We start from the raw sequence: 27,165 nt of genomic DNA on the forward strand, positions 1-27,165 counted from the left end.
TTAAGCAATTTGCAAGGTGTTGGAGTAAAACAATACATTGGGAAGAATCATAAGAGAAAAACAATCATTTAAATATAATATGTGGAAAGTTTCTTGTGGCCATAAATGGTTGTCATTTATTGAGCTTTTCCTATTGCCAGACAGGTTAACACTTACTTTATGTTCATGATTTCATTTGAGTGTTTTGCCACTGTTGCAATGTCATTGTTACTATCATTTTACAGATCAGGAAACGGGCTCAGAGAATCATGTATTTTTAAAGTGCCTTTTGAGCACCTGTTATTTGCCACTATACATTGAAAGCCCAACAGACATGTCTATCCTGCCCTCATGGAACTTAAATTCTAGAGGGGAAAACAGACCCATATCAGATAATCACACCAATAAATATAATATTCACAACCTGTACTAAGCATTATGACAGATCAATTATGATACAGGAGTCTAGTGGGGAACTTGTCTTGAATGGGAGACAGGGCAGCTGCCCTGGGAAATGAGTGGTACTTGAACTCCAAAGAATAAGTAGCGGTTAAGAACTTAAGCAGGACTTGGAAGGAGGGAAGCTAGAGAGCACGGTATTGGAGAAGTAGGGATTGAGAATTTGGATAGCAGAGGAGTCAGCTGTCCAACCAAAGAGAATGGACAGCCACTGTTTTTACTCTAGTAGGCAGAATCTGACAGGAGGGTGAAAATAACCTCAGTCAAGCAAATAACAATCAACTGTGTGGATCTCTTAAGAAGAGAGAATGTTCATGGAGATGGGGAGAGAAGAGAAATGTGTAGGTTAATTAGGAGACAGTTTGAATAGTCTAGAAAAAAAAAGACTGGAATTATGGTAGTAACAGTGAGAATAAAAGACAGGAAAGGAAGGGATACATAATCTTTGGAGGAAGGCAGAATATCAGTGAAAACTCTGCCCTATAACTTGCTGTGAATGGAATCATAGCTCAGGATTCTTAGCTCAACGTGTTGGTGCACGCCTGTAGTCCCAGCTACTGGGGAGGCTGAGGTGGGAGGATTGCTTGAACCTGAAAGGTTGAGGCTGCAGTGAGCCATGATCTCACTACTGTACTCCAGCCTGGGTGACAGGGCTAGACTCTGTCTCTTTGAAAAACAGAAAAAGAAAAGAAAAAAAAGATTCCTAGTCAGTGGGATGGAGAGTTGGTTCTGATTTCTAGATCTGTGACTTTACTAGTTGATTGACTTTAGGTAACTTAGTAAATTATCTCTACCTTAGTTTCCTCTGTGAAATAAAAGTAATAGTAGTAACAACTTTATGCTATTTTCTGAGAACTAAGAAGGCTGATGTTTGTAAACTCTCTAGCACAATGTCTGGAAAACGGAAGATATTCAATACATCTAGCTATTATTATAACAGGTAATAATTTACTATTGTAAATAAATAAATTAAAATCCTGAGGTTTGGTAGAGAAGGAATAATGAGTAGGAGATAGTCCTTCTCCAATCTGTGTAAGGGTTTCTTTTATGTTCTCAGTTAGGGTCTCTCCTCTAAACTCACTGCCCCCAAACCCCAAACTATCAAGTCCTTGAGCACAGGGACACTGCCATCCACTTCCCACCACTTAAGAGGCAGTGCCTGGCTCCACAGTGATGGTTTTTGCTTAGTGATGATATTTGAAGCTGTAGGAGGGCATGAAGTTGCCAAATTAAAGAATGAAGAGCTTGGCCATGGGAAACACCTGTATTTATTTACAGTAGAGAGAGAGAGAGAGAGGAGAGAGCAGTTGCTGCCAGAAAAACTAGGATAGTCAGTCTCTACAGCCCAGGAATGAAGGAGAGTTAGTGCAGCAAGCTGCATCAGAGTCTGGGAGGACAAGGAGACTAGAAAAAAGGACCAGATGGGATGAGAACGTTGCCTCTCAGAGAGACAGTTTCAGGCACGTGTGGGGCAGAATCTGGATTGTAGAGTTAAAATGTAGGTGGTGGTGAGGAAGTGGGAGCACTGGTTGCTGGGTGCATGGATTTCTCTTTCAAGAAGTCAATGGTAAAGGTAAGCAGAAGGAATAATTACTTTCAATAAGCTGCAGACTTAAGAAAATGTATGGTTGCTTTTATGGTTGTTCTTGGGGAGTTGGGATATGCTGATCATCTTCACTGCTGCCTCCATTCAGCTCATGTCTGAGAGCCTCCAACCCTCTTCTGGGCACTCGGAACAAGACCAAGCTGTATGTGGTAAATTCTGTGAACGACAAACTTTGAAAATGCAGGTATGAAGAAAAGAGCAGACAGTTTCCAATAATGGAAATTGAGGAAAGAATTACAAGGCACCCTGGCACCCTTGTTAGGCTGGGTCCTGGAGGCCTGCTTTACCCAGACCTGAATACCAATCTCTGCATAGATAGGTGCGAACACTCTGACTGAACTCTCTGCTCCTTTCTGCATACCTGCATTTTCAAAGTGTGTAGTTCACAGAATATAACAGCTTGGTCTTGTCCCGAGTGCCCAGAAGAGGGTTGGAGGCACTCAGACATGAGCTGAATGGAGGCAGCCGTGAACATGCTCACAAGAATGAAAGCATATTCATTTCGACTCTTCCCAACTGTCTCCTTGTAATGCATGTACATTTTTGAGGCTTAACTGGTTTTGATAGTTTTATGATAATTTATGTTTTTTGCGTGTGGGTGAGTTGGCCAGTGATCACATTGGTTCTATTTTGTTGTGAATAAATAGTATGTCAAAGTTTTATGCTGTTTCAAAAATGTTATTTAGAATAAAACTTCCTTTGAAGCGGCAATAGTCTCTTACTCAAAATATTTATTTAGACCATATTGTTTAAATATATATAATTCCCTTAAGGGACAATTGTAGTCTATTTAAATCTGAATTTAAAACAAATAGACCTTCTGGAATTCATAGATATACAAAATGGATATTCTAGTGCTTAAGTGTTTATATACAAAAGGAGTTGAGGTGTTCCAGTGTTTGTATGTTTAGGTACAAAAAGAATAGAATTCATAAAAAGGAATGATGATCTAAAAAGTTGAATTCCCAAATGTACCAAATGTGTAAAGTTATTTAGGAAGACAAAATATTTGAATCATAAACTTGTTCAGAGTAAGTGAATGAATGATTCAACCAGTAAAAAAAAATAAATACTCATAAAAATAAAGCAAATCCACAGTCTCTTAATTTGTTCTGGTATGTAGACCAGAAAAATATGGCTGTAATTAAAGTTGATGAAAGTGTGCTTTAAAGACAATACAAAATTAGGATATTTTCATAAAATAAATATTATCAAATTAATGATTTAAATATTTGTGTCTTTTATGCTGGAGTTTATATAACTGTCCTTGAAATACCATCTCATTTTATTGGCCCTCCCTTGATTTTGGTAAAGCAGAGGTATTTTTTTAAAGCATTTATGAAAGCTTTTATTATTGCACTTCAAATTATATGAATGTTTTAATGTCAGCATAGTTCCTGTATCTGAATTTATAATTAGATAATTTATAAAGTTCTTGTTTTTAGTGGAAACGCTGTCCTCTAAGCTCTTTTTATTTTGGTCACAGTACAATCAAGTTTTGAGTTCATTAACTAATGAACATGTTATTTAAATAAACTATTTCTGACTTGGGATGTTCTGATATATTTCTCAGTTAACAAATTATTGAAATTTAAGAACTTCTAGAAGAAATGTTTCTCCTTATAGTCTACAAATTAATCACTTCTATATACAACAAAGTTTACAACCTAGCTACAATTGGACCATGTTTGGAAGACAGATCCTGAAATGTCAGGGAGATTATACAATTAAATATTTCCCTAGTGCTAAATCGAAACACAAATTAAAGATGGGGGGTGAAGTATGAATGGAGTCTACAGTGAGGACTCCAAGATCTGAAACCAAATAGGGATCCATAGATTTAATGTTAATTAACAGAAGAGAAATATTTTACACTTGCCTGATCTAAAGTATAGGGAATGGTAAAAGCCCGCTCAGTCTTATTCTCTGTGAATGAAATTTGTCCCAGTCGTGTTAACAATATCCAAAATACTGCCTGTTACAAATGAGACAGTTTCTATAAAAATCCTAATGGTTCCAGAAATATGAGCATCTGGAGCTGTGTGAGTGAGCATGGCTTTCAGGCACAGAGCTGCAGTTTCAGGTATACCAATGCCCACCCCTCTACCCCAGAATCAGTAATCATTGATTGCATCTAAATCTGCAGAGAGATCTTTTCCTGGCAGTTCAAGTAGTTACAGTAGGTTGTTAATCTGTGAATAATCAGACTAAATCCCGTCTGTCTTCAGAATTTCCATGCAAATTAGAATTAACTGTATGAGATAAATTTATTAACTGTAGTCCGGGAGCGTAGGTCAGCTTTAGCACAATTCTTAAACGTAGGTTTTTATTCATAAAAAGTTACACTTCATTTATGCTAATTTTCTATGGATTCATTTTATAATATTAACTGGTGAGATGGTTTTTTAAAGTGGTTATAAGGAAATGAAAGATTTTTAAGTGTGTTTTTCAGTTTTCTGCAATACAGGTGTACTGTTCCAGATATAAAATATTCACATAAATGATTTTTTCTGTTCCATGTCTGATCTAAAACCAAAATTTAAACTTATTTTCTTTCTTATGTCACTGTTGAAATAAGAGGAGGATTGTTTTGTATTTTTCAAAACAGGAACGAAAATGGAATTAATAAAAAATATTCAAGGAATTGGGATGTGATTAAATAATAACAGAAATATGTTAGGTCTTATTGAGCACAGGAGTGTCTTTAAAATATATTTGAGAGTTTAGCACAACATTTAATTGAAATTCAGCAGAAGAAAAGTAATATTCTAATAATAGTATTTGTGTGCCATATTTTACTTTCACAAACATTTCACTTGAATATTATTTTGTTACAATGTATTTTTTGCTTTATTGACGAGTGGAGAAATTTAAGTGGAAATATATATTAGCAGCAATATACTTTTTTCTTTTTTGGATTTGTGATGTCATAAATCCAGTATCTTATCGAATATGCAATCCTTTATTTTTATTCTAAGTTTGTAATTTAAAGGTTACTGTGAATGACCTAAAACATTGTATTAGTGAATGAGCTTTGTTTTCTTTACCTTTTTTAATAAGAGATTTTGGTGATATCTAAATTTATTTTTAAAACTCTCCAGGCCCCTACCATCATAAAGTCTTTAAAAATGGAAGTGGGCAATATTTATTGAAATGGTGGAAAGAGTATGGTATCTTTGAGCAGATGCTGACCTTTTTTTCCTCCTTTATTTTTCAGGCCATCCGTTGCACACTGGTAAACTGCACATGTGAATGTTTTCAGCCAGGGAAGATTAACCTGAGGACTTGCGATCAGTGTAAACATGGCTGGGTGGCACATGGTGAGGAAAATCTGGGCTTTTCTTCCCGTTCTTATTATGTTCATGTTCGTGTGTGTGTGTGTGTGTGTGTGTGTGTGTCTGTTTAGAGGAGTCACTGGCCTGGAGAAGAGAGAGGTCAGCTATGCTCCAAGTGTTAGTTAAGATTCAGCCTGCGGCTCTCAAACAGCATATTCTCAGCTCCAAGAAGCAGTGCTAGGCAAGCAGCTCTCAGCAGAAGGCCAAGATGTTTATAGGACAGTTGGGCTGTGGAGTTCTTACTGAGCATGGGCGCAGCCAGCAAGCACCAGGCCTGATGGAAACTCAAACATACCACAGTTGGCCTTTCAGGGCCTGGACCTCAGAGGGAAGCTGGCAAATCCTCCTTGCTTGAGAACTCCTCGATGACTGCTCACCCTTGTCGTATGTGCTAGGGGCTGAGCTTATCCTTCTAGATGTTAAATGTTGTATGGTCTCAGGTGGACGAGAGAGTGAACGGGAACATTATTTGGCTGGTATCTGAAAATATAACCTGTAAATACTCCCTTTCAGTGTGCATGGGGATTGGAGGTGGTCGACGTAGGTAGAGTGTGAGCTCTGTGTAGGTGTGTGCTGGGGTGGGGAGACCCCACGCGAAGGATATGAGTGTTGAGGGTTTTTGCCAGGTGCACAGAGCCGTTCTGTCAGTGTGCCCTGACTGAGCGTTCAGCATATTCCTGTGTATGGTTTATGTTTATTCTGTTTAAGTAAAAGGAGACTTGGAAATAAGCAGACTTTTTTTTTTTTCACCTCCCAGACTGTAGAATTTAAAAAGATAGGTAATGTTTATAAAAAGAAATCCTGGCTTGAGATTTTTTGACAGCCCCAGGTATTGCCTCTTAAGTGGACATATTCTTCATTCCCAAGTAGTGCCAAACATCCAGTGGGTTGTATTTTTATAAATGTCATGTTATTCTAGCAACATCTGAGGTAACAACACTGGGCCATGCCTTGAAATGCTTTTAATTTATCATGTACCTTGCTTGTGAGGGCGTGTGTGATGGAGTTGCGGGGACATTTCAGCCATGTTTCTGTGAGAGAGAGTACTCTGAGAGGAACACCTGGGAAGGGATATGTTTCCACCATGCAGCCACAATCCTGCAGTCCTTCATGCCCACAGCGCTTTCCTGCTTTATTAACAAGGCCCAAATCAGCAACAGTTCTCAGTCCAGTCTTGAACAACAGACGAGCTGCAGTTACTTCTGCAGTCTCTTTATGTTACTACATTCAATGATTTCATCTCTTCGTATGTTATTTTGCTAGGGCTGCCATAACAAAATACCACAGGCTGGGTGGCTCAGAGAGCAGAAATTTATATCCTCAAAGCTCTGGAGGCTAGAATTCCAAGATCAAAGTGTTAGCAGGGTTGGTTTCATTCTGAGGCTTCTCCTCATTTGTAGATGGGCCCCTTACATGGTCTCTCCTCTGTGGGGGCACGCCCTCGTGTCTGCACCCTCCACCTCCCGGGTTCAAGCGGTTCTCCTTCCTCAGCCTTCTGAGTAGCTGGGATTACAGGCATGCACCACCACTCCCAACTAATTTTTGTATTTTTAGTAGAGACGGGTTTTCACCAGGTTGGCCAGGCTGGTCTCGAACTCCCGACCTCATGATCTGCCTGCCTCGGCCTCCCAGAGTGCTGAGATTATAGGTGTGAGCCACTGTGCCCAGCCCTGGTGTCTTCTTGTGCATCCAAATTTCCTCTAATAAGGACACCAGTCAGATTGGATTAGGGCCCACCCTAAGGGCCTCATTTTAACTTAATCACCTCTTTAAATACCCTATATTCAAATATAGTCACATTCTGAGGTAGTAGGGGTTATGACTTCAACATAGTAATTTTAGGGGAACACAAGCCCACTACAGTTCCCAAATATCCTTTTTTTTTCTCTGAAGAAGTATTGGTTTTGCTGAGTAATAGGTACAGAGCTTATATCCTAAACCCATCAGAATCATACAAATATTGGAGGCAGTATGGGTGTAGACTGTTCTGGGGTCAAATCCTGGCTCTGTCACTTCGTGTCATGTTAATATTGCTGGACTTCAGTTTTCTTGTCTGTAAAATAGGATTAATAGTACCTACTTTACAGTCTTATTATGAAAATTAAAGAGAAAATATATGAAGCCTTTCTAACTAATACATATTAAAAGTAAAATGGACAGTAGATGAGCACTAAAGGGGAGGCCAGTCATTAAACAAAGGGCGTTTCATTTATTCGCTCTCATTTTTGCCAAAGCCATCTTGTATTATCATTATCTATCTACTATGGTAGCCTTCTGAGTATAAAAGTTAACTGTGTCACCAGTTTGTTTTATCTGTTTAATGTCCATGTGCATATTACATTAGTAATGTAAAGGAAAAAACAATGTTTTTTCCTTCTTGAACAACATAAATTATTCCTGGCCAGTGATTGTTTCGAGGACTTTCTGAAGAATGTCATTTTTCACCCAACTTGAATAAGATGTTTTTGTTACACCAGACTGTGCTTTTTCTACTGTACCATTAAAAATTCTGTGTCTCTGGGATATTAATTTTGGTGTTTCTCAGACCTTAGCAAAATGTATTCTAATTCTTTCCCTTACAATTATCACCTTGACCTCTTTTTTCCCACAACAGGGAGATATCTGTGTACAGCTCAAAATACATACACCCAGGCATGTGAATCCCACACTCTCACCATTCATGAGGCCAAATACAGCAGTGAGGGGTTGGCCTCTAGCCTTGGAGTTGGCAGTGGGATGACAGCACCCACTCTTTTTGCCCCTAGCATTACAACTAATTGCTTCATTCCCTCTCTCTGCACAGAAACCCTGAAATCGTGTCTCTAATTACTTCTGCTCAGAGGTGAAACACAGCATTCTTTCCGGCTGCCTTATACTGTGCAGTGTCCTGGGTGTGGGGCAACGAGGAAGTGACTTGGGTTTTCTGGTGTGTAATTTTCCTCTGAAATGCGTGGAACAACAACAAAACTACCAAGATACATTGCCCAGAATGGTTTCATGGTAGCACTGAATGCATTCTACCTGTCATTATGTCAATAAAAAAATTTTTAATATCTGCTGCTAAAAAACAACCAAATGCCAAAATCATGTATTCTCTCTAAAACAGATTTTTAGAAATTTGTTGACCTCCTTTCTTGAATAAATTATCCTTGTTAACAGCATTTTCAGTTCATTCCTAAGATGTTGGATTTCATGGGTCATTATCTACCATATATATGCACGTATGTGTGTTTCTGTATATGTACACACACATAAACACACACACGTTCTCTCTGTTGACTTAAAGATTGCTTATTAAAGCTGCTTAAGTTGTTGACATTAGCTACTTTACAAAAATCTTTAGAAATGTGTTTTTAAAAAAATTAAAGGCTGGGTGTGGTGTGTCTGACAGCCTGTAATCCCAGCACTTTGTCAGGTTGAGACAGGTGGATCGCTTGAGCCCAGGAGTTCAAGACCAATCTGGGCAACATGGCAAAATCTTGTCTCTACAAAAAGTACAAAAATTAGGCCGGTGTGGTTGCATGTGCTCTTGGTCCCAACTACTTTGAAGGCTGGGGTGGGAGGTTTGATTGAGCCCAAGAGGTCCAGGCTGCAGTAAGCTGAGATCATGCCACCACATTCCAGTCTGGGTGACAGAGCAAGACTCTGTCTCAAAAATAAATAAATAAATAATAAATTAAAGAGTGATTAATTCATTATACTGCAACACCTGGGTTTTGAAATTATTAATACTTAGTGGGCTGTGTTACTTTTCACAGAGTATTTCCTTCAAATCCTTAGCACTATTGAGTTAAAGGGGGAAGGAATCTCAGAGCAGTTCTGAATATCAGTAGGTATTTCCCACTGTATTAATAAAGATTTCCTGCCTTACCACCACCCTGCCACATTAAGGAATCTTAGCTCTTTCACTCTGATAATAGAAAGCAGGGCTTATTGAATTTACTTAAACTTTTTTTTTTTTCTCTTGGTAAAAGATGGCCATACCTAGTCTGTAATAATTTAGTTGGTGGGCCAGAAATGGCTCAGAATTTCTAATTTTGTCAAGTCTCTGTAAAAGGACTCCAGTTTACTGCCACTACTTCACTGAAATACTATAAATGCTATATTTTTTACTTTCCCTTGTTTGCTTTATCTTCTTAGTGCGTTTCCTTCATTCACCTAAAATGATCTGAGTATGGCTTGAAAAACAATAACAACAAAAGTTTTTTAAAAGTTCAATTCTTTTTGGTTCAAAAGTGGCAAAATAAGATTAAGATACCAGGATAAGAGCAGTAATGGGCTCCTTTTCTGGTGATGTAATTTTTTTTCTCTTTTTACCCTTTGCCTCCACACTAGAGTAGCAATTTGGCGATTCACAGAATTCAGACTTCAGCCAAATATTTTACAGAATGTTAAAAATTAGCTGGTACAACTAGAATACACTCAGCATTGGGTACAGATTGGAGTGAGTCCTACTTACTATTCTGCCTTGAAGAATACCTGCTTCTAACGGGAAGCATTACCAATAGGAGTTTGCTGTCTTTGTGAAAAAAACAGGAGGCATGATGTAAAGGTTGAGGACTGCTGCACGAAACCATTTTTATTGTTTAATATTTGCAAGTTAGTTTTAATGTCCATAGTTTAGATGAAGACTTTATTTCTAAACCATTAAGATGAAGGTAAATAAAATAGTCAAAATAAGAAAACAAACTGAATTCTAAGGTGTTTTAGGAAATATTTAATGATAATCCAGTACAACTGGAAAATTGTTTTTATCCCATGATATTTGATTTGTGTATTTGATAAAAGAGGTGGGCAGATTTTACAAAGGTAATTCATTTAGAATTTTTTTTTTTTTAACTAGATCAGTAACTTTTTCTTCTGATGAAGCTCATTTGTTAAGACCATCTCTTTTTTGGAAAAAAACAAAAAAAAAATTTTTTTAAATTCCACTGTTTCCTAGGTATGTGAGGTGAGCATTTGGCAAGAATATGAGACTTGATGAAGAAAAAATACATTTTATAGCTTAATGCACCCACAGCAGCTTTCTCTGTGCAAATTATTTTCTTTTTTTTCTTTGACTTTAAATGAAAGGATATACCATTCGAACAAGCTGCATGAATACTAGAATTTTCATTCACTTTCAAGAGATCTGAATTAATACCAGTGTTATTTCCTATGGCTGAAGTCTGCCTGCAAGAATGCTTGTTGCACTGGAATTTTGAGACCTTTCTTTTATTATGTTCTGTAAATGTGATTTCCTTTTACTGCATGCAGTTCATTTGAGGAAAAGATAGTTTTACATTATTACTTTAATTATTTACTAATTAAGCCAGCTTTTTTCCTGCCCATATTTTATCCAAACTCCTCTGATTTTGTTTTAATGTAAAGTAAGCAGACCTGGTCTACATCATCCAGATCATCAGTCAGTAGATACTTATTAAACCTATCTCATACATGAAGGATTATGTCAGGTAGCCTTCAGTTCTTCCACGGGAAATAATGAGAAGCATAAAGTTAATTTAGTGTCATATACCAACCAGCTTTATGGTTTAATGTACTGTAAGACTTAATATGCATATAACCCATTAATTTCAAACCTTTCTTTTTTTGTATTCACTGGATATAATTTTTCTTTTTTTTTTCTCAGCATGGTTGAATTTGAATTTTCAGCTTGTACTTGATATGTCTTATCAGACCAGGGGTATTTATAGAGACCTTCACCCAAAGAGAAAATATAGAATTTTTGATTGAATCTGAATCTGAATAAACAATAAATGATTTTAAATATAAATATTACCGTGCAAATTTAGGTGAGAGTCCTTTATGTTTATTTGCTAAATCTGGCAAGCCCATACCTAAAAGAAAATCCTATTCAGACTCAATTTGCATAAATCCTAAATCAGGGCTATTGGTCATAAGCATCCTATAATCAAAAAGGTTTTGGGCTGGGCGTGGTGGCTCACGCCTGTAATCCCAGCACTTTGGGAGGCCAAGGCAGGTGGATCAGGAGGTCAGGAGATTGAGACCATCCTGGCCAACATGGTGAAACCCCGTCTCTACTAAAAATACAAAAATTAGCTGGGTATGGTGGCGTGTACCTGTAATCCCAGGTACTTGGGAGGCTGAAGCATGAGAATCGCTTAAACCCAGGAGGTGGAGGTTGCAGTGAGCCAAGATTGCGCCATTGCACTCCAGCACAGCGACAGAGCGAGACTCCGTCTCAAAAAAAGAAAAAAAAAGCTTTTGATTATATCAGTCCTACATTTAGAATCATGAGATCTCAGTATTTTATTTACAAATTCCTCAAGTTTGTTGGAGGCGTGGTAGTTTGTAAGGACTTACAAGCAAGGCAGATCAAAACAAGTAATTTTTCATTTTGTCCTATGAAAGGTCACATGTCTTTATTATTTGTCCCAGTCTATGTTCTTATAAATTGTCTAAATATCTGTGAAAGTCGTTTGTTCCCAACTGGTAACTCTCTAATATTCTCCCTGACTTCAGTCCAAAACCTAGCATAACTAAAGTAGTCCAATCCTTTCCTTGCCAGTCTCTTTTCTTCCCTAGTCTTCTCTCCTTCCCACTCCAAATAGAAATTCTTTTATCATAAGAATAAAGCATGACATTTCTGTGATATCATGCTCATTCTGAGTGACTCCACAACAGTGTCCATATGATAATTTGTAAATGTGTCAAGATAAAGAGAGGAGACTAAAAAACAACTAAGTTTCGTCTGACAAAGGAAGATAATGTTCCCAATAAGCTCTGGCTTGGAGACTATCCCAACAAAAACAACATTTTCTTTCGTAGAAATTTTTTTCCGGAGGGGTGTTTAGGGTTTGGTGAACAGTAGCACAGGCACTAATTTGAGTCCTCAGGGGAAGGGAACTACATGCTTAGCAGTGGCAAAGTAAGAACCAGATCCTTAGGGGAAATGTTTCTAGGGCTTTGTTCAGAAACACAAGGATAGAAACACTATCATCTTCTTCCCTTGGTGCACTCGTTTGGAAAAAGTGGAAGCTGGTGCAGTATCTGCTTAAAGAATTTGTCTTTCTAGTGGACTTAGTTTTTCCAGATTGTAAATAGTGAAACCCGGCTTTGCCTAGCTGCAAAATTCTCTTTTGCTCAGGGAAAACAGCTTTTAGCTGCCTCCTAGTTTTGGTGAGGCAGCTGGATTCTGGTCTCTCCATGAGCAAAGTCCTTGGACTTTTTTCTTCGTTTTAGAGAGTAAAAGCAAGGCCATTTTCCTGCCTGGCACAGGAGACTTTTTTGGGCTTGACCTGAGGGCACAGTGCCCTCTTCTGCTTCTCTCCTTTACTCCCTGATCACTGCTGATAAGCTCTAAAGGGAGGACATCCTCACAAATGCAAAGGTTTGGTGCTTGATTAATGGCAGTAAGTATTTTCTTATTGTGTGTCTGAGCAGCTTTTGATTTGTTTCTCAGCCTGCCCACCTTTCGGATGGTGCTTTGAACTCCTTAAATTTTCTTTAAACCCAGCACAAACAGTGCCTCCCCTTCAAAGTCCTGGGCTGTCTGCCTATTAGCTCCCCAGATTTTCTTTTTTTCCTAGCTCTTTTATTCAGATGGAACATGAAGTGAGGCTAGCAAGACCTGGCCTCAAGTGTAGTCACTGCTGGTCTGCTGGTAAGGAGTTTTGTGGGAGGGTGTTGAGAATGAAACACACAGAGCTGTATCCCGCTTCGGGTGAATGAATGGGAGGCAATATACAAAATAGGTAAGAATGTTGTTCTTGAATGAGACTGTTTACATTCACATCGCGGCTCTATCACCTACTGTAGGTAGAATCTTGCCAAGTTGTATAATCTCTCTGTTCTGTCATCTGTGAAATGTGAATGATGATAGCTCCTAGCTCATAGTGTTCTTCTAAGATTAAATGAGATAATCCAGATGCCTCACACATAGTAAACACTTAATAAGTGTTAGTTGCTGTTATCACTAAATTCCTATAAAAGTAAGACTTCAACACTGTGGACATGATAGACATGTTTTAGCAAAGTAGAGTGATTAAAAGTTGGGTGTGGCCAGGCCAGTGGTCAAATCCCTTCTCTGCCTTTTGTTAGTAATGCCTTCTCTAAGACTCAGTTATTTCATAGAGAAATTCAGATAATAATAGCAATGCATCTAAATAACACAGATTCATTTTGAGAGAGGATTACGTGAAAGAGTAGGGTTAGCCCAATATTCTGGCACAACAATTTTAGGAGCTAGTATTGTTATTGCTAAGTCAGTAAAATAATATTAAACATCAATATTAATGATAATATCTAGTGTCTCCCTTAAGGTACGAATGTGGAATGTGATGGGATGAAACTATTTCTCCTTCCAGGGAAGGTTATCTTCAGTATGCAGTTGCAGAGGTCAGGTCACCATTTCTTTTGGCTGTTGGACCAAGTGTTCCATAGGTGAAATTATTTTCCCCAGCGAATCCAGTATAGTTCCATACCTTCCATTTCCTCTAAAATGTCATTTGAGCGCTTATTTGAACACATTAAGGAATATTTTACACCAAAAGTCATTTTGAGAGTTGCACCAGTTAAAATAAATTATAGTAATATTTACCTGCTAAAAATCCAAAAGCTATAAGTAGGTGAATTTTAGGTAGGATTAAGGCTGCTTTTACCTATTTTCACACCTATCTTTTTGCATGTGAAGTGCTTCGATGGGCTCACCACTTTATCATTTTATTGCATTTTATTACATCATAAATTTTTATATCTTGCTAACGATCCTACAGGAAGCTTAATTGTTTATAGGAGCATCTTAATTAACCTGGAGTTCACCAGGTTAAGCAGAACACAAATTGAAGGGGTTATAAATGAAACACACTCAAGTCCTCTCCTTTTACTCAGGATAAACTAGGAGATTCGGCTGGGTCATAAGGACCCCATATGCCTCAGCAATATCATGTTGATCCTTTCAACCACTCTTCCTTCTCTATTGTGTCATAAATGGTGACTTCTAACTCCTCTCCTCTCTTTACGGAAGTGTGAAATTGCTGGATAAGTACAGTATTTCAAAGATAACTCTGAATTTTATTCTGGGAGCCCTAAAATGTTGTTTATACATCCCATTTCTTACCAGGTTTTGCCTTTGTAGATGTTTATATATCTTCAAAAGCTTCTTGAATTAATTTGTTATTAGTTCTCATATACCCAAAGAATTGTATAAGAAGTTCTTTAAGTATTACTTTAAGTATTACCAAAACTGGATAGACTTGTAACCAGTATTTGTTAAAAGGCCCAGTAGTGAGATTCCTCTCTCCATTCAGCTGCTCCCTGGTACCCAGGGAAATCCCCACTTTGACCTCATGGGCCTCTTAGCCTTCTGTACAGTCAAGTGATGCTATAAATTTAAATGCAAACCCATCTAATTGAAAGGACAGTCTTAGGCTTTAGATTCTACTTGCCAAGAAATGTAAAGGCGACTCTAGACCTGGCTGTCCAATAAGGAAGCCACTGTTACGGCTTTCCTTGAAATGTGGCTAGTCCAAATTGAGATATGATGTAGGTATAAAGTGTACACCAAATTTTGGAGCTGTCATCTTATTTAAAAAAAGAAGGTAAAATAGTCATTAAGAGTTGTTCTTCCATATATTTTTGATTTATCGTGTCAAATATGTTTTTAAACGTCACTTTTTTACTGTTTTACTTGAAACTAGAAAAATTAAAATTCTATATCTTGGCTTGAATTATATTTCTTTCTTTCTTTTTTTTTTTTTTTTTTTTTGAGACAGGGTCTTGCTCTGTCACCCAGATGCAATGGCGCAATCTCATCTCATTGCAACTTCCCCTTCCTGGGTTCAAGCAATCCCCCCACCTCAGCCTCCTGAGTAGCTGGGACCACAGGTGTGCGCTACCACGCCCAGCTAATTTTTGTATTTTTTGTAGAGATAGGGTTTCGTCTTGTTGCCCAGGCTGGTCTCAAGCTCCTAGATGCAAATGATCATCCCGCATTGGCTCCCAAAGCACTGAGATTACAGCTGTGAGCCTCCATGCCCGGCCATAAATTATATTTCCATTAGACGTGGTAATTGTAGGCTCTAGGTATGAGAGAATATATTTGGAGAGCTAAAGCCTAGGTTAAAGTGGTTTGGTGGCAGAGTAGTTAGAATTAGTGTGAGAATCCTAACACCCTAAATCCAGGCTCTTGTCCCTTGACTCATCACTGTAAACTCTTTCCCAGTTTTTTGTACTTTGACGCTTGCTGCACTATTGATCCTGGCCAGTTTTTCCTGTGCCTTGTTCATCAAGAAAGTGAGATTCCCACCCCTTTACTCCCCTCTCCACCACCCACTCCCCACCCCCGGAGCAATTGAGTGCTGCCTTCTTTATTTTCTCAACACACTTTGCTGAGACCAGAGGTTTCTGGGTAATACTGATCCTTCCACTAACTTGGAAAGCTCAGGAAGGACACTTCATCTTTGTGTGCTGGAACATACTGCAGCATCTCATGTAGTGCATGGAACAAAGGTTTATTGAAACTCTAAGCTTATGGAAAAGTCTCACTCAGATTCCTAATTGCCATTTGCTTTTCCAGCAGCCTCTTCCCATTTTAAGGTATAAGCACAGCCCACAAACACCTTGTCTTTATGCCCATTTGTGCATTTTTCTTTTCCAGTTCTCATTCTATTTTCACCTTTGCTGTTTCCCTCTGTCTTCAGACAACAAAATAAGTGAAAGGTAAGTGGGAGGTTTTAGTAGCCCAAATATCCAGGAAGTAAATTTTAGAGAAGTTAAATTTGTTTAATCATTAACAGATGTTGGTGTTTTTGTTTTATTCAGAAGATAAGATCTTGAGTGAAATACCTTCTGCTTTCCAGTTTTTTTATATTCCTTTGCCTGCAAAAATCTGAGGGTGAGACATTACCCACCCGCCTCCTTTTGGCTAATCGTGTTTTCCACTATCAGTAAAAATTAAAAAACAAATCAACCTCTAACATAAAAGAAAACACCTGTTTGGCTTGGAGAACTTGGCTAGGGAGGTCTTTTTTCTGACATGCCAAAAGCGACCATCACAAGGCCCCTTAAAAAAAAAGTCATTTTTTTTTCTATATTTCATGTGAGCATTGGCAGAAACTCTGACAAGCAGTTCTTCATATTTTATTATGTTCTTGTCTGCAGAATCTCTGTCAGGCAAAAACCTTGTCAGCGGAAAACCTGTCGTAGGATCAGAGGAGACAAAAACAGGTGTCACACAGGCAGTCAAAACTGAAGGAAAAAAAAGATTAGGCTAAAGAGAGAGAGGCAGACAATTACATTAATGCCATTGCTTTTATCTTATAGATGTGTGTTATTATCTCGGGGTGCTGAGTGCGCAATTGCCTCAAAGAAAAGTAGACAGGAGACAAGGGGAAACTTGATAGTTATTAACTGAAGAGGCAGTGTGTCAAAGCTGGATGGGGTTCAAAGTTTTGCAAAGGAAAAAAACTGCAGGCAGCAAGCAACGGCTGTGTGGTTCTGCTTTCGGCTACATAAACCGAATAGCTATCTAACATTTTCTACTTGGAAACAGATCATAGAAGGAAAAATTAATGAAAGATTTCATTTGGAGTTTTTGGGGGATAACATTTATTCTATATATATGTGAATGAATCATATAACCTTTTCTCTCTTACAAAATCTTGCTACAATGTGAGACGTGGTGAGGCATGAAGACAGGCATTTGTCAGTTCAGCTGTGTTGTTTGGATATATTTAAAACACCTATTATCAACACACTTTTAATTAAAAAAAGCTATTAAGAAGCCCTTTTACTAAGTGTGAACATCTGTATGTGCAAGCTGTAAATTAGGAGATCACATATGTGTGCCTCAGTCAGAGACTAAATGAATTTGGCAAGTGTTTTCTATTACTGGTTTTTAAATACAGTAAAATATCTCAAGGAAAAATTGCTACATTTTACAATTTGTATTGACTCTTTTGATTGTGCCCGTTGGTACTGATTAATTGAACTTATCTAATTAGAAATTTTCTAATTAGAAATTAGGGTTACTATCATGATCAAATTAGTAAACAGAATTCAAAGCACTAACCAGCATCTCCCCTCTGTTTCTTTGTTCACATTATTTCAGATGTCACTTTTTTTCTGAAAGTTTGCGCTCCAATTAAATATGTGTGATGGTATAAAATACTTTCGTTTTGCCAATGGTATAAATCCCAAAGGAGTTTTTGCCTTGTTGATAACTCATACATTTCAAACAGCCCACTAGTAGAGAATGGGATGGTAACTTTAGGTTTCCCTATCTGCTCAATGATATGTTGATCACATTAGTGGAAAAATCAGCAGATATTGCTTTAGTTCTTAACATTTTCTACTTGTGCATTTAAGATTTCGTTAAGTTAGACTTTTCCTAAGCCCTAGGACTGCCCTCTTAACCCGTTTTTATGAGCAAATCTTTACATAGGGTCTTTTTATCCCACCAGTTACTGATACAAAGCAGTTTGATACTTGATATATGCATTAAGCAAATCCAGCAGTCCAGAAGAAAACACACATCACTGCCAAAAGTGTGTGCGATAGCCTAGAGATTTTAAGTGATTACAGTGGGGAAAACAGATTGATTATAGATTTAGAATGAGATTTCAGCCTGAATTACTGGGGGAAGGAGGAAAAAATACTTGTGACACAAAGGTGACATTCATTTTTCTTTTTCAAGACTGAGTATAATAATTTCTTTCTTTTAGATATTTCCCTACCAGATGCTGGCTTTTTATATCATGACTCTCAATTTTGAAATATTTTTTCACATGTGATAGTTTAAAGCATATGTTTTATCAAATAGTAAATATGCCTTGCCTTTGCACTTTTTGCTTAATGAAATTCTTATATAGATATATGTTCCTTTAAGAAAATTAAGTCTTTAAAGTGAATAACTGGGGAGTAGGGTGATTATTTTCTTACAGAAGAATTCGTATTTTTGTTTAATAAAAGGATGTACATAGTTAATTCAGGTAGCAAATCTCAATAGTTACTTTTAAAATGAGATATGTTTTATAGTCAGTGTACTGTGTATTAAATCCATTGGTACATAAACTGAATAAAGCAGGGTTTGTGTAGCCAACTTTAAGCTGGCTGAGGCAACTGGAGATTGGATAGAACAGCAGTGGCAATAATAATAATTCCCAAACCTGGTTTCAGCAAGTAGATTCAATTACTAAATCTCTTCTTAGATATACGGTCAAATTTGCAGATAAAATTTTCTCTTTGCCTGTTACCACCTTCATGTGGAGTTGCTGCAAAAGAGCAAAGGCATGCCCCCAAAAGTGGGCCATGTAAGAAACAAGAAGTGGGAGAATAAGTATAACCAAGGACCTGTTTAATCTACTAGCCAGGAGAGAGAGCTTCTGAACAACCGAGTGGTGAAATACTTTTATGTGTGCCTCAGTCAGACTTTAATGCTTTTCACAGTCTGTTTTGAGGACTTTATTATGCATAAGGCCACAGAGGGAAATGCCAATCAGTTTGAAATATTGGCTGTATAGTCTCAAGTGGAGCTCAGTGTCTACCCTGGACTAATTGTGGGTGTTTGTATGCGTATGTATATCCACATACCCTGAAAGGTACATATCAACTGAGGTTGATTAAAATCTGTAGGACAGTGGGGCTTAATTGGAACTACTTTTGTCCCTCTTCCCTCCCTACAGTTTGGAATTACATTCATAATAAACCATGAGAGTATTTATACATTGTCCCTCATGTATTAAGAGATAAGAAAAAAAATCAAGGGCCAATCACATAATGTATATAAGGTATAGTAATGTAATGAGGATTTGTAGAGGTTCAGTGGAGTTTATTCATTTTAAAAAACACTGACACACTATTTGTTGAAGAAAAAAAATAAACCCTTTGTACATAAGGGTTGACAGTTTTTATCACCACACTTGGGGATCAGCTCTTTTAGCTACATACCATTCGTTTTCTTCTTCTCTTTAAAAAAAAAAAAAAAAAAAAGCTCTAGAAGCAAGCCTTGGTATTAAATATCCTAATTAATTCAACCTTGACAGTTACAGTTAGAAAGTTGTGACTTAAATGGAACATGAGTTATTTTGTACTTAACTTGCTCCCAGTGACATAGTTCTTTCCCCCAGAAGTAGTGAATAAAATGTGCAGATCTAAATATCACTTCACGTCATAAGAAATTTTTCTCTTAATCACAATTGTTGCCTGCCTTCATGATCTCCTGATTCACTAAAAAGTTTTAATATGTCATCATTGCCCTTTATTAATATTCTCCCCAAGTGTTAAGGCTTTTATTAGGATCTAGCTTACAGTCTAAGAGTAGACTAAGCCTTTGCCTTGAGCCCTGATGCTCTTGCCTGGTAAGAGAGCTGAGCCTTATAATGGGAAAGGATTGATGTGATAATGATTCCAAAGGGCCCGTTTATGATGAAATTCTAAATACGCAAAATCCCATTAAACCTGTGGAAGTTCATGGGCTAGGTACATTGAAATGACATATCATTATATTGGGTATAGTGTGCTTATTATGAAGTGCGGTATAATTGAAAATTATTGGTCATATTAGCAAGAATGAAGAGCCACCACCCTCATAAATTCAGAGGTTATGGCCTGGACATTTGAGGTAGGAGTGGTAAAAATATTCTGTTTATAAATAATCAAAACTTTAAAATCTGACCCCAGAAATTGCTCCAATAAAAATCTCATCTCTAACAACTTTTAGAACTCTTAAAGTAATCGTGGAAAGAGTTTCATAAAAACAATCCCTAAAGATGGGTGTTAAATGTTAATCTATTGGAAATTAAAATAGTAGTCTAGGATCCAGAGCTCCTAAAAGCTGACCACTTGATGCTTGTAATTTGGAATTCTAAAGGGAGTTGAGGCAAGAGACCCAGAGTTCTCGAAACAATTAGCCTTGTAATTTAAGGCTCACTTGGTTTTCTCCCAAAATAAAAGAATAAGCCTTCTTTTTTAACTTGTGAAATTACTTCAAATTAGCATTAAAAATTTTGAAATATCCAGGGCAGGACTGAAAATTAGTGAAATAACGGGTTTCCATTTAGACCCTTTTCATACAGATTTTTAATTGTTTTATTCTACAAAGTAGATGGTTTTGAAAAATCATTGTACTTCACATACTTCTTATCTTATTGAATGGCTGTTAGCTTCACTCTGCCATGCCTGAGCAGCTAGATGGACTCCACTGGACCTCAGGACCTGAAATGAGCATATTCCTGTGGAAACCAACTAAGTCACTTGAATTTGACTTTTAAGGAAAGTTGTGTTTAAAAAAAGTTGTGGAAACTAAGAACTATAAACTATCACTGAGAGCCAATTTTGTAGGATCAGTGAAAAGCACTTTTATACTCTTACATTAAGAAAAAAAAGTATCTGAATATGTTCTTATTTCTGTGACCTTCACAGAAAATATTGGAAGTGAAGTCTGTAGAATTACAGGTTTACATTTATTTTAATTTATTTGAAGGTTTGAGGAGCAATTCCTGTTATTTAAAATAGAAATAAAAAATTGTTATTCACATTTCATGTGATAGATGTGTTCTTTTATAACTACCTCTCACCCACCCCCAGCACTATTTTAAACATTTGAAAACTGAATTTTATAAAGGACATTACTTTGTTCTTTAAGTTAGCAGTATAGTTAAAAGTACATATTACTTTACATGTATTACCTATTTTGCATTATGTTTTATACTCATTTTACATTTATATTACATACATTAATGAAGCACAGAAATCCCAGGTGTTGTCCTTATGGCAATTCTGTTCCCACATAAATGAGTTTTCTTCATTCAGACTCAAGTGTCATTTTGGGGTCCTGTGGCTTAGCCACCATGTTCCTTTGGAAAACTATAGATCTTATCAAAATATTTATAGAAATTATATCCAGGCCTCAATTTCTCCTTTGTTTTATAGCCGTAAAATTGCCAGTTTAGGCCTCTGTTTCTAGCATTTTAAGGAAATCCAAGTAAATTATGTCCCATCAGTAACCTCATTCACAGTTTAAGAAGCTTGTATTCTATGAAATTTTTTCCTTTTTTCCAATATCCTTATCTTGCAGTTAAAGCTTTTGCTTTTTCCAGATGAAATTCTGCATACTAAAAAGAGGTTAATTGACCCTTTGTTTGTTTTTCCTCCAGGCCTTTTACAAAAGAAAAATAATCCTTTCTTTATAGATGCTCTTCTTACAGTCTTACTGTGTGACTGTTCTCTGACCCCTTTCCAGGGTCTATACTACACCTTTTTCTATAGCTATAAGGCCATCAGTCTAGCATATTGATCACAAATCTAGTGATTTGTGCTACTATTGTGGATGATTTTCATAAAGTCTGTGTATTATGATTCAGTCTGTGTACCTTGCAATTAAGATTATTTTTCTTAACCATGTTAGACTTCTATCCTGTTTTTCTACTAAAAGTGCATTGTAATCTCCCAAATAATACTTGACCTAGTAAGAAAGAAAATATGCCAAGTTTACTCAGGATTCCTGCTTAGCTAGCAGCGCCACCTTACCCTCCAAATTGCCTTAATTACCCACCTTCACTTATTCTGTGGGGGGGGGGATGCTGTCAAGAACAAAAGAAGCGTTGAGAAAGGGACATGGATGAAATTAAGAATTTGGTGGCATGGTGGAATCATACATTTGCCCTTCCAGTGAAAATAGAATAATGGCTTTTTATTCTATTATATACACTTAACTGTGTTCATCCATCCAACAGTATGATTACTCAACACTCTTGAGTGATTTTGTTTCAGGTATGGTTGCTGCTCAAAATCAAGGTCTTGAGATAAGTAGGAACATAAGTGATCCCAGGAAATGGTAGAGTCCATTTCCTCTTATATGAGGGAGCCTCTCTAGGCTACATGGAAAAAGAAAATAGAATATAAATTGAAACGGGAAAGAAAAGGTAGTCAGAGGAGTTAATAAGAAAGAAGAAAGACACTTGAACAGCATTGAAAGTAAACGTTCTGAGAAAATACAGCTTTACAGATGGAACCTCACTTATCTCTCTGGCATCATCTTGGGCTCTTCTCTTGTTCATGTCCTGGCCGAATTGGCTTTGCCTGGAATACCCGACTCCCACTCCATTGAAATTATGTTCTCACATCACATACCCAGTTTGTAATTTTGTGTGTTAATGTGTTTGTTTGTTTCTTTTTTTTTTTTTGAGATGGGGCTCATTCTTTTGCTTAGGCTGGAGTGCAGTGGCGCAATCTTGGCTCACTGCAGCCTCAACCTCCCAGGCTCAAGTGATCCTCCCATCTCAGCCTCCCAAGGATCTGAGAGTATAGGTGTGCACCACAATACCTGGCTAATTTTTGTATTTTTTGTAGAGACAGGGTCTCACCATGTTGCTTAGGCTGATCTCAAACTCGAACTCAAGTGACCCACCCGCCTCAGCCTCCCAAAGTGCTGGATTACAGGCATGAGCCACTGTGCCCTGCAGTGTAATTTTTAAAAGTCTGTTTTCTTCACTAGTGTATTAACTTCAAGTGGGCCCAAATCATAGCTGTTTTGTTCTTCACTGAATCTCTAAAACTTAGCATGGGACAGGAAATACACATTTAGTGACCAAATAGTAAAGTGCTACTAATATGTGAAAGTGCTGGGAACCTTACTTCGGGCAGACCAGAGGGCTCATGTCAGAGAGTTACTAGGCTGGAAAGTAAATCAGTCTGTCCAAGGTCTTCTGACCCAGGTTGAGGATTTTGTGTGTGGGTGAGAGAGAAGTGGGGCAGTTATGTGTGTGAAGAGGCTGGGGGCGTCATTGGAAATTTTGAACAGAGGAAAGACTAAGCAGTATTTTGAGAAGATTGACTTGGTTTTATTTAGCATATAATAGGCCAGTGAGAACAGAGAGAGACCAAATCAGTTAGGAGCCCTTGTAGTAATGAAGTTACGAAGGTCTAAAAGCCTGCTCTAAAATGGTTTAAATTAGACTAGAAAGAAGAAATTGATCCAGGAAAAACTGCAGTGGAAGAGTTTAAAGTGATTAAGGATGACGATGACCTACGGAAGCAAGGGAAAGTAGTCAGAGATAATTTTGAATGTTCTGGCTAGATAATGTTAAGGGAGACAACACCGCCACCAAGATAGAAACTTTTATCTACAGTATGACCTCAACTATATAAAGTTATATATTGAAAAAAGTAGACGTAGATACATCAACATGTGGACAATCATTGTTTTGGGTGGTGGGATTATGGATAATTGTCTTTTTGTTTTCCTTTTTCTTGAATTTAGAACATTTTCTCAATAAGCACCTATGAGAAAATGATACACAAAAAAAGTCTGATTTCAAATATTTTGGCCTAGTTTCCTAGTTCTGCCTTTCACAGCAAAAGGAGTCAAGTATGTGTTTGGAGTTGAGCTTGGGCAGAGCTAAATTTAAAGGTTAGGGATCATCTGTGTATTGTAGGAATAGTTGGATTCCTAGGGGCAAATTATCACAGGAGGGCAGGTGGAGAGGCAGTTTGTCTGGAAACCTGATGTTTCCTCTGAATCTCGTTGATTTTGCCTCCAGATCTTCCAAACTGGAAAATCCCAGTCATTTTGTAGCTGTGCCTCATCTTCACTACAAGCATCTGTTTTTCCTCCTACTTCTTAGCTTGGTCTTGATTTTATGCTGTCTTCTCCTTTCTCCTTACGTTAAGATTGTGGTCTTCAAGTCACTGGCTTGCTTACACTTAAAATAATTTTGAAAACTAAGGACTACCCTAACATTCTCGTATGCTGAGTTACTTGCGAATATCTCACAGCAAGTAAGTGGCAGAGCTGGGATTAGACTCTGGCCCTAGAGACTCTGTCTTTAATCTGGAAGACAACGAGCACCTTTTAAAAACACTGGAAACATGAAATCGTTGCTTTCTGTCATTATTTTTTAACCTTAACTGTTGTTTCCACTCCTTTTCCCCCAAATAACATTACCATAAATGTTCACTGGAAAGTCTTTTATTACTCAACTTAACATGCATGCCTACAATTACAATTAATAAAATATCTAGAAATAGAAATTTTATTTTAAAAACTGTTATGACAGTGATAAAATCCAAGCAATATAAATATTACAAATTTTAACAATTTGTTAAACATAAAGTGGATTTTTGTTAGAAATGTATCTGTCAGTGAAGTATCTGCTGGTGAAATAGATGGCAGTATAAATTTTTTTCTTCTCAGATTAGTTCATGTATCCATGGATGAATAGTACTTATTACAAAAAAGAGAAAAGGTACCCTATCAGTTCTATTCCTAATTTTCATTTCTACAGCTGTAACTGCTGAGACATCTGTTCACGTGAATACATGGGACCTAGGAGGTTTGTTATCACATTGTCATTCATTTCTTAGAAGTCATTTCAAGTTATATGCCAAAAATTACACAGCACTTGATTGGTTTGCTAAAAGCAAAGAAATTGAAACCATCCTACGTATTACTCAGATACTGTTATAGTCATTTCTTTTTCAATTTATGGAAAAGAGCTTTAAGAAATTATATCAAATAATGATTTATAATTTTTTTTTTTGGTAGATACAGGGTTTTGCTCTGTTGGCCAGGCTGGTCTCGAACTCTTGGCCTCAAGTGATCTGTCCTCCTAGGCCTCCCAAAGTGCTGGGATTATAGGCATGAGCCACCAAGTCCTGCCCTATAAATTTAATTGTTAGTCTTCAGTTTAGAGGCATGTTGTTTATGCCTGTATACCCAGAAAAGATTGAGAAAATAAAAATACTGCATTAGTTTTTAATTCAAATAACTTCTGCAATTTTTTTTAACAAAATGCTTTTATCTTACTGTTGCAGACTTAGCTGTCATAATTGATGAAAATTTCCACCAGGTAGCCTAATTTGCAAATCCAATGATGTGGTCAAATGATCATATTTGATCAGTGAGGCTGACAAATCTGACTTAATTTTTATTAGAAAAAGCTGAGTTCACATTTCAGTTCAAATAAATGCACTTCGAGAAAACTTATAAAAACATATCAATAAGTTATGGAATGCATCTTTTATGATACATTACTAAAACAGTCCAGAATAAAATGTGGTGCTAGTAAAATTTATTTATTCAGCTTATAATAGACATGCTATTTCTCATTAGTTAATTAGTAATTATGTACTATAATATATAACTTATTTATGAAATGAGAAGTATGTTAGAAGTCATGATATCACTTTGATAAATACAGTTCCGTGTGTATCGCACAATTTAGTGTTGGACTTTAGGAAAAAATTAGGTAAGAGTAATATATAAAAATATTTATCAATTTTGCTAGGTATCATGACCAAACTGTTTTTATATGCTTAAGGAAAGAGGAACTTACATACTTGCTAAAAATTAAGTGCTTTGACATTTGGATTATAATTTATTCTGTTATTTTTATTAGCAGTATGTAGAAGGTATTCAAAATCTTTTAAGATGAAAATGATGATTGATGATAAATATTTTGCTATTATTTGATTATGTAGGCTATAACTACCTTACTAAATGATAAACATAGTTTCTGAAAGCAATTGGGTAAAATTTCTATCCACACCTTTTATTCAGTGTATTCTACAAATTTTGTAGGGACAGGAAAACATTCAAACTAAATTTAAAAGAGTGGGCATCACTTATATTTGCTTAGGGACTTTTCTTCCCAGGTAATGACGCCTCCTAGGGATGAATGAGTGTTGAGGATAGTTGAAAAGAATATCTTAGCTTTGAATATGTGGGGTTCGAGGAGGGAGACCATTTTCATTATTGGACACTCATGCTTTGCTCCCATAGGATGCTTTCTAAAGAGCAATACATTACTAAAATAGATAAGAATGTAAGAGGAGAGTTCATTATCATTGCCCGTTTTACATGATGTCTGAATTCTGAACATTCCAGCATAGTCCTAAATCCTGTATGAGATCTAGCTACACTTTACTCATCTGTGTATAGTCAGGGAAATATGAGCCTTTATTAATTGTTTTTTTGTTTGTTTGTTTTTTTGAGACAGGGTCTCACTCTGTTGCTCAGGCTGGAGTGTAGTGGCTCAGTCACGGCTCACTGCAGCTTCGACCTCCGTGGGCTCAAGTGATCCTCCCACATCAGCCTCCCGAGTAGCTGGGACTACAGGCACGTGCCACCATGCTCAGCTAATTTTTGTATTTTTTGTAGAGATGAGGTTTCACCATGTTGCCCAGGCTGGTCTCGAACTCCTAGGCTCAAACAATCCACCTGGCTCAGCTTCCCAAAGTGCTGGAATTACAGGTGTGAGCCACCACAGCTGGCTTATTAATTCTTTTAATAATCAAATTGTGAATTATTTTAGCGCTTAGAAGAGTTTTACACCCTGGGCTAGTGTAACATGTAGAATATAAGCCAAGTATATACCTTTATTTTGTAAAGAAGGAAGGGTACAATTTTCAGAAGAGAAACAAGAATGGATAATCTTCATGTACTTGGAGGCCCATTCTCAAGTGGATCAGTTTTAGAGTAAACATGGAACTGCAAGATCTGGAAATTGGGTCCTTGTGTTTGCATACCTTATGGAAGGCCTTTTTATACCCCGAGCTTAGGCATACTGTACTGAGAAGTCCACTGAATTAAGTCATGTCCCAGTGGAGTAATGCAAAAATGCTCTGCTCTCTTCACTTGGCTCTAAGCCATCCCTCCCCCTGTTTCTATCTCTAATTTTCAGTGTGGTATGTGAGTGGGGGCATATGTGTCATAATCATCTGGGGCAATTTTCAAAGGCTGTGGTTTTGTTTTTTTTTTTTTTTTTTTTGAGGCGGAGTTTCACTCTTGTTGCCCAGGCGGAGTGCAATAGCGCAGTCTTGGCTCAC

At 37.2% G+C, this 27,165-nt stretch overlaps 1 protein-coding gene across 33 annotated transcripts in view; it reads left to right on the forward strand.

The window, feature by feature from the left end:
- Positions 1-27,165, forward strand: part of BNC2 (basonuclin zinc finger protein 2) — a 460,480-nt gene that overhangs the window by 285,211 nt on the left and 148,104 nt on the right. For all 33 annotated transcript variants that reach the window (XM_054500788.2, XM_063649472.1, XM_063649482.1 and 30 more), the window contains one exon: positions 5,262-5,364. In XM_054500788.2, coding sequence (XP_054356763.1) covers positions 5,262-5,364 — 103 coding nt within the window. The remainder of the gene's footprint in view (positions 1-5,261; positions 5,365-27,165) is intronic.

The sequence above is a fragment of the Pongo pygmaeus genome, chromosome 13, assembly GCF_028885625.2.
Source record: "Pongo pygmaeus isolate AG05252 chromosome 13, NHGRI_mPonPyg2-v2.0_pri, whole genome shotgun sequence".
In the NCBI taxonomy this organism is placed as follows: Eukaryota; Metazoa; Chordata; class Mammalia; order Primates; family Hominidae; genus Pongo; species Pongo pygmaeus.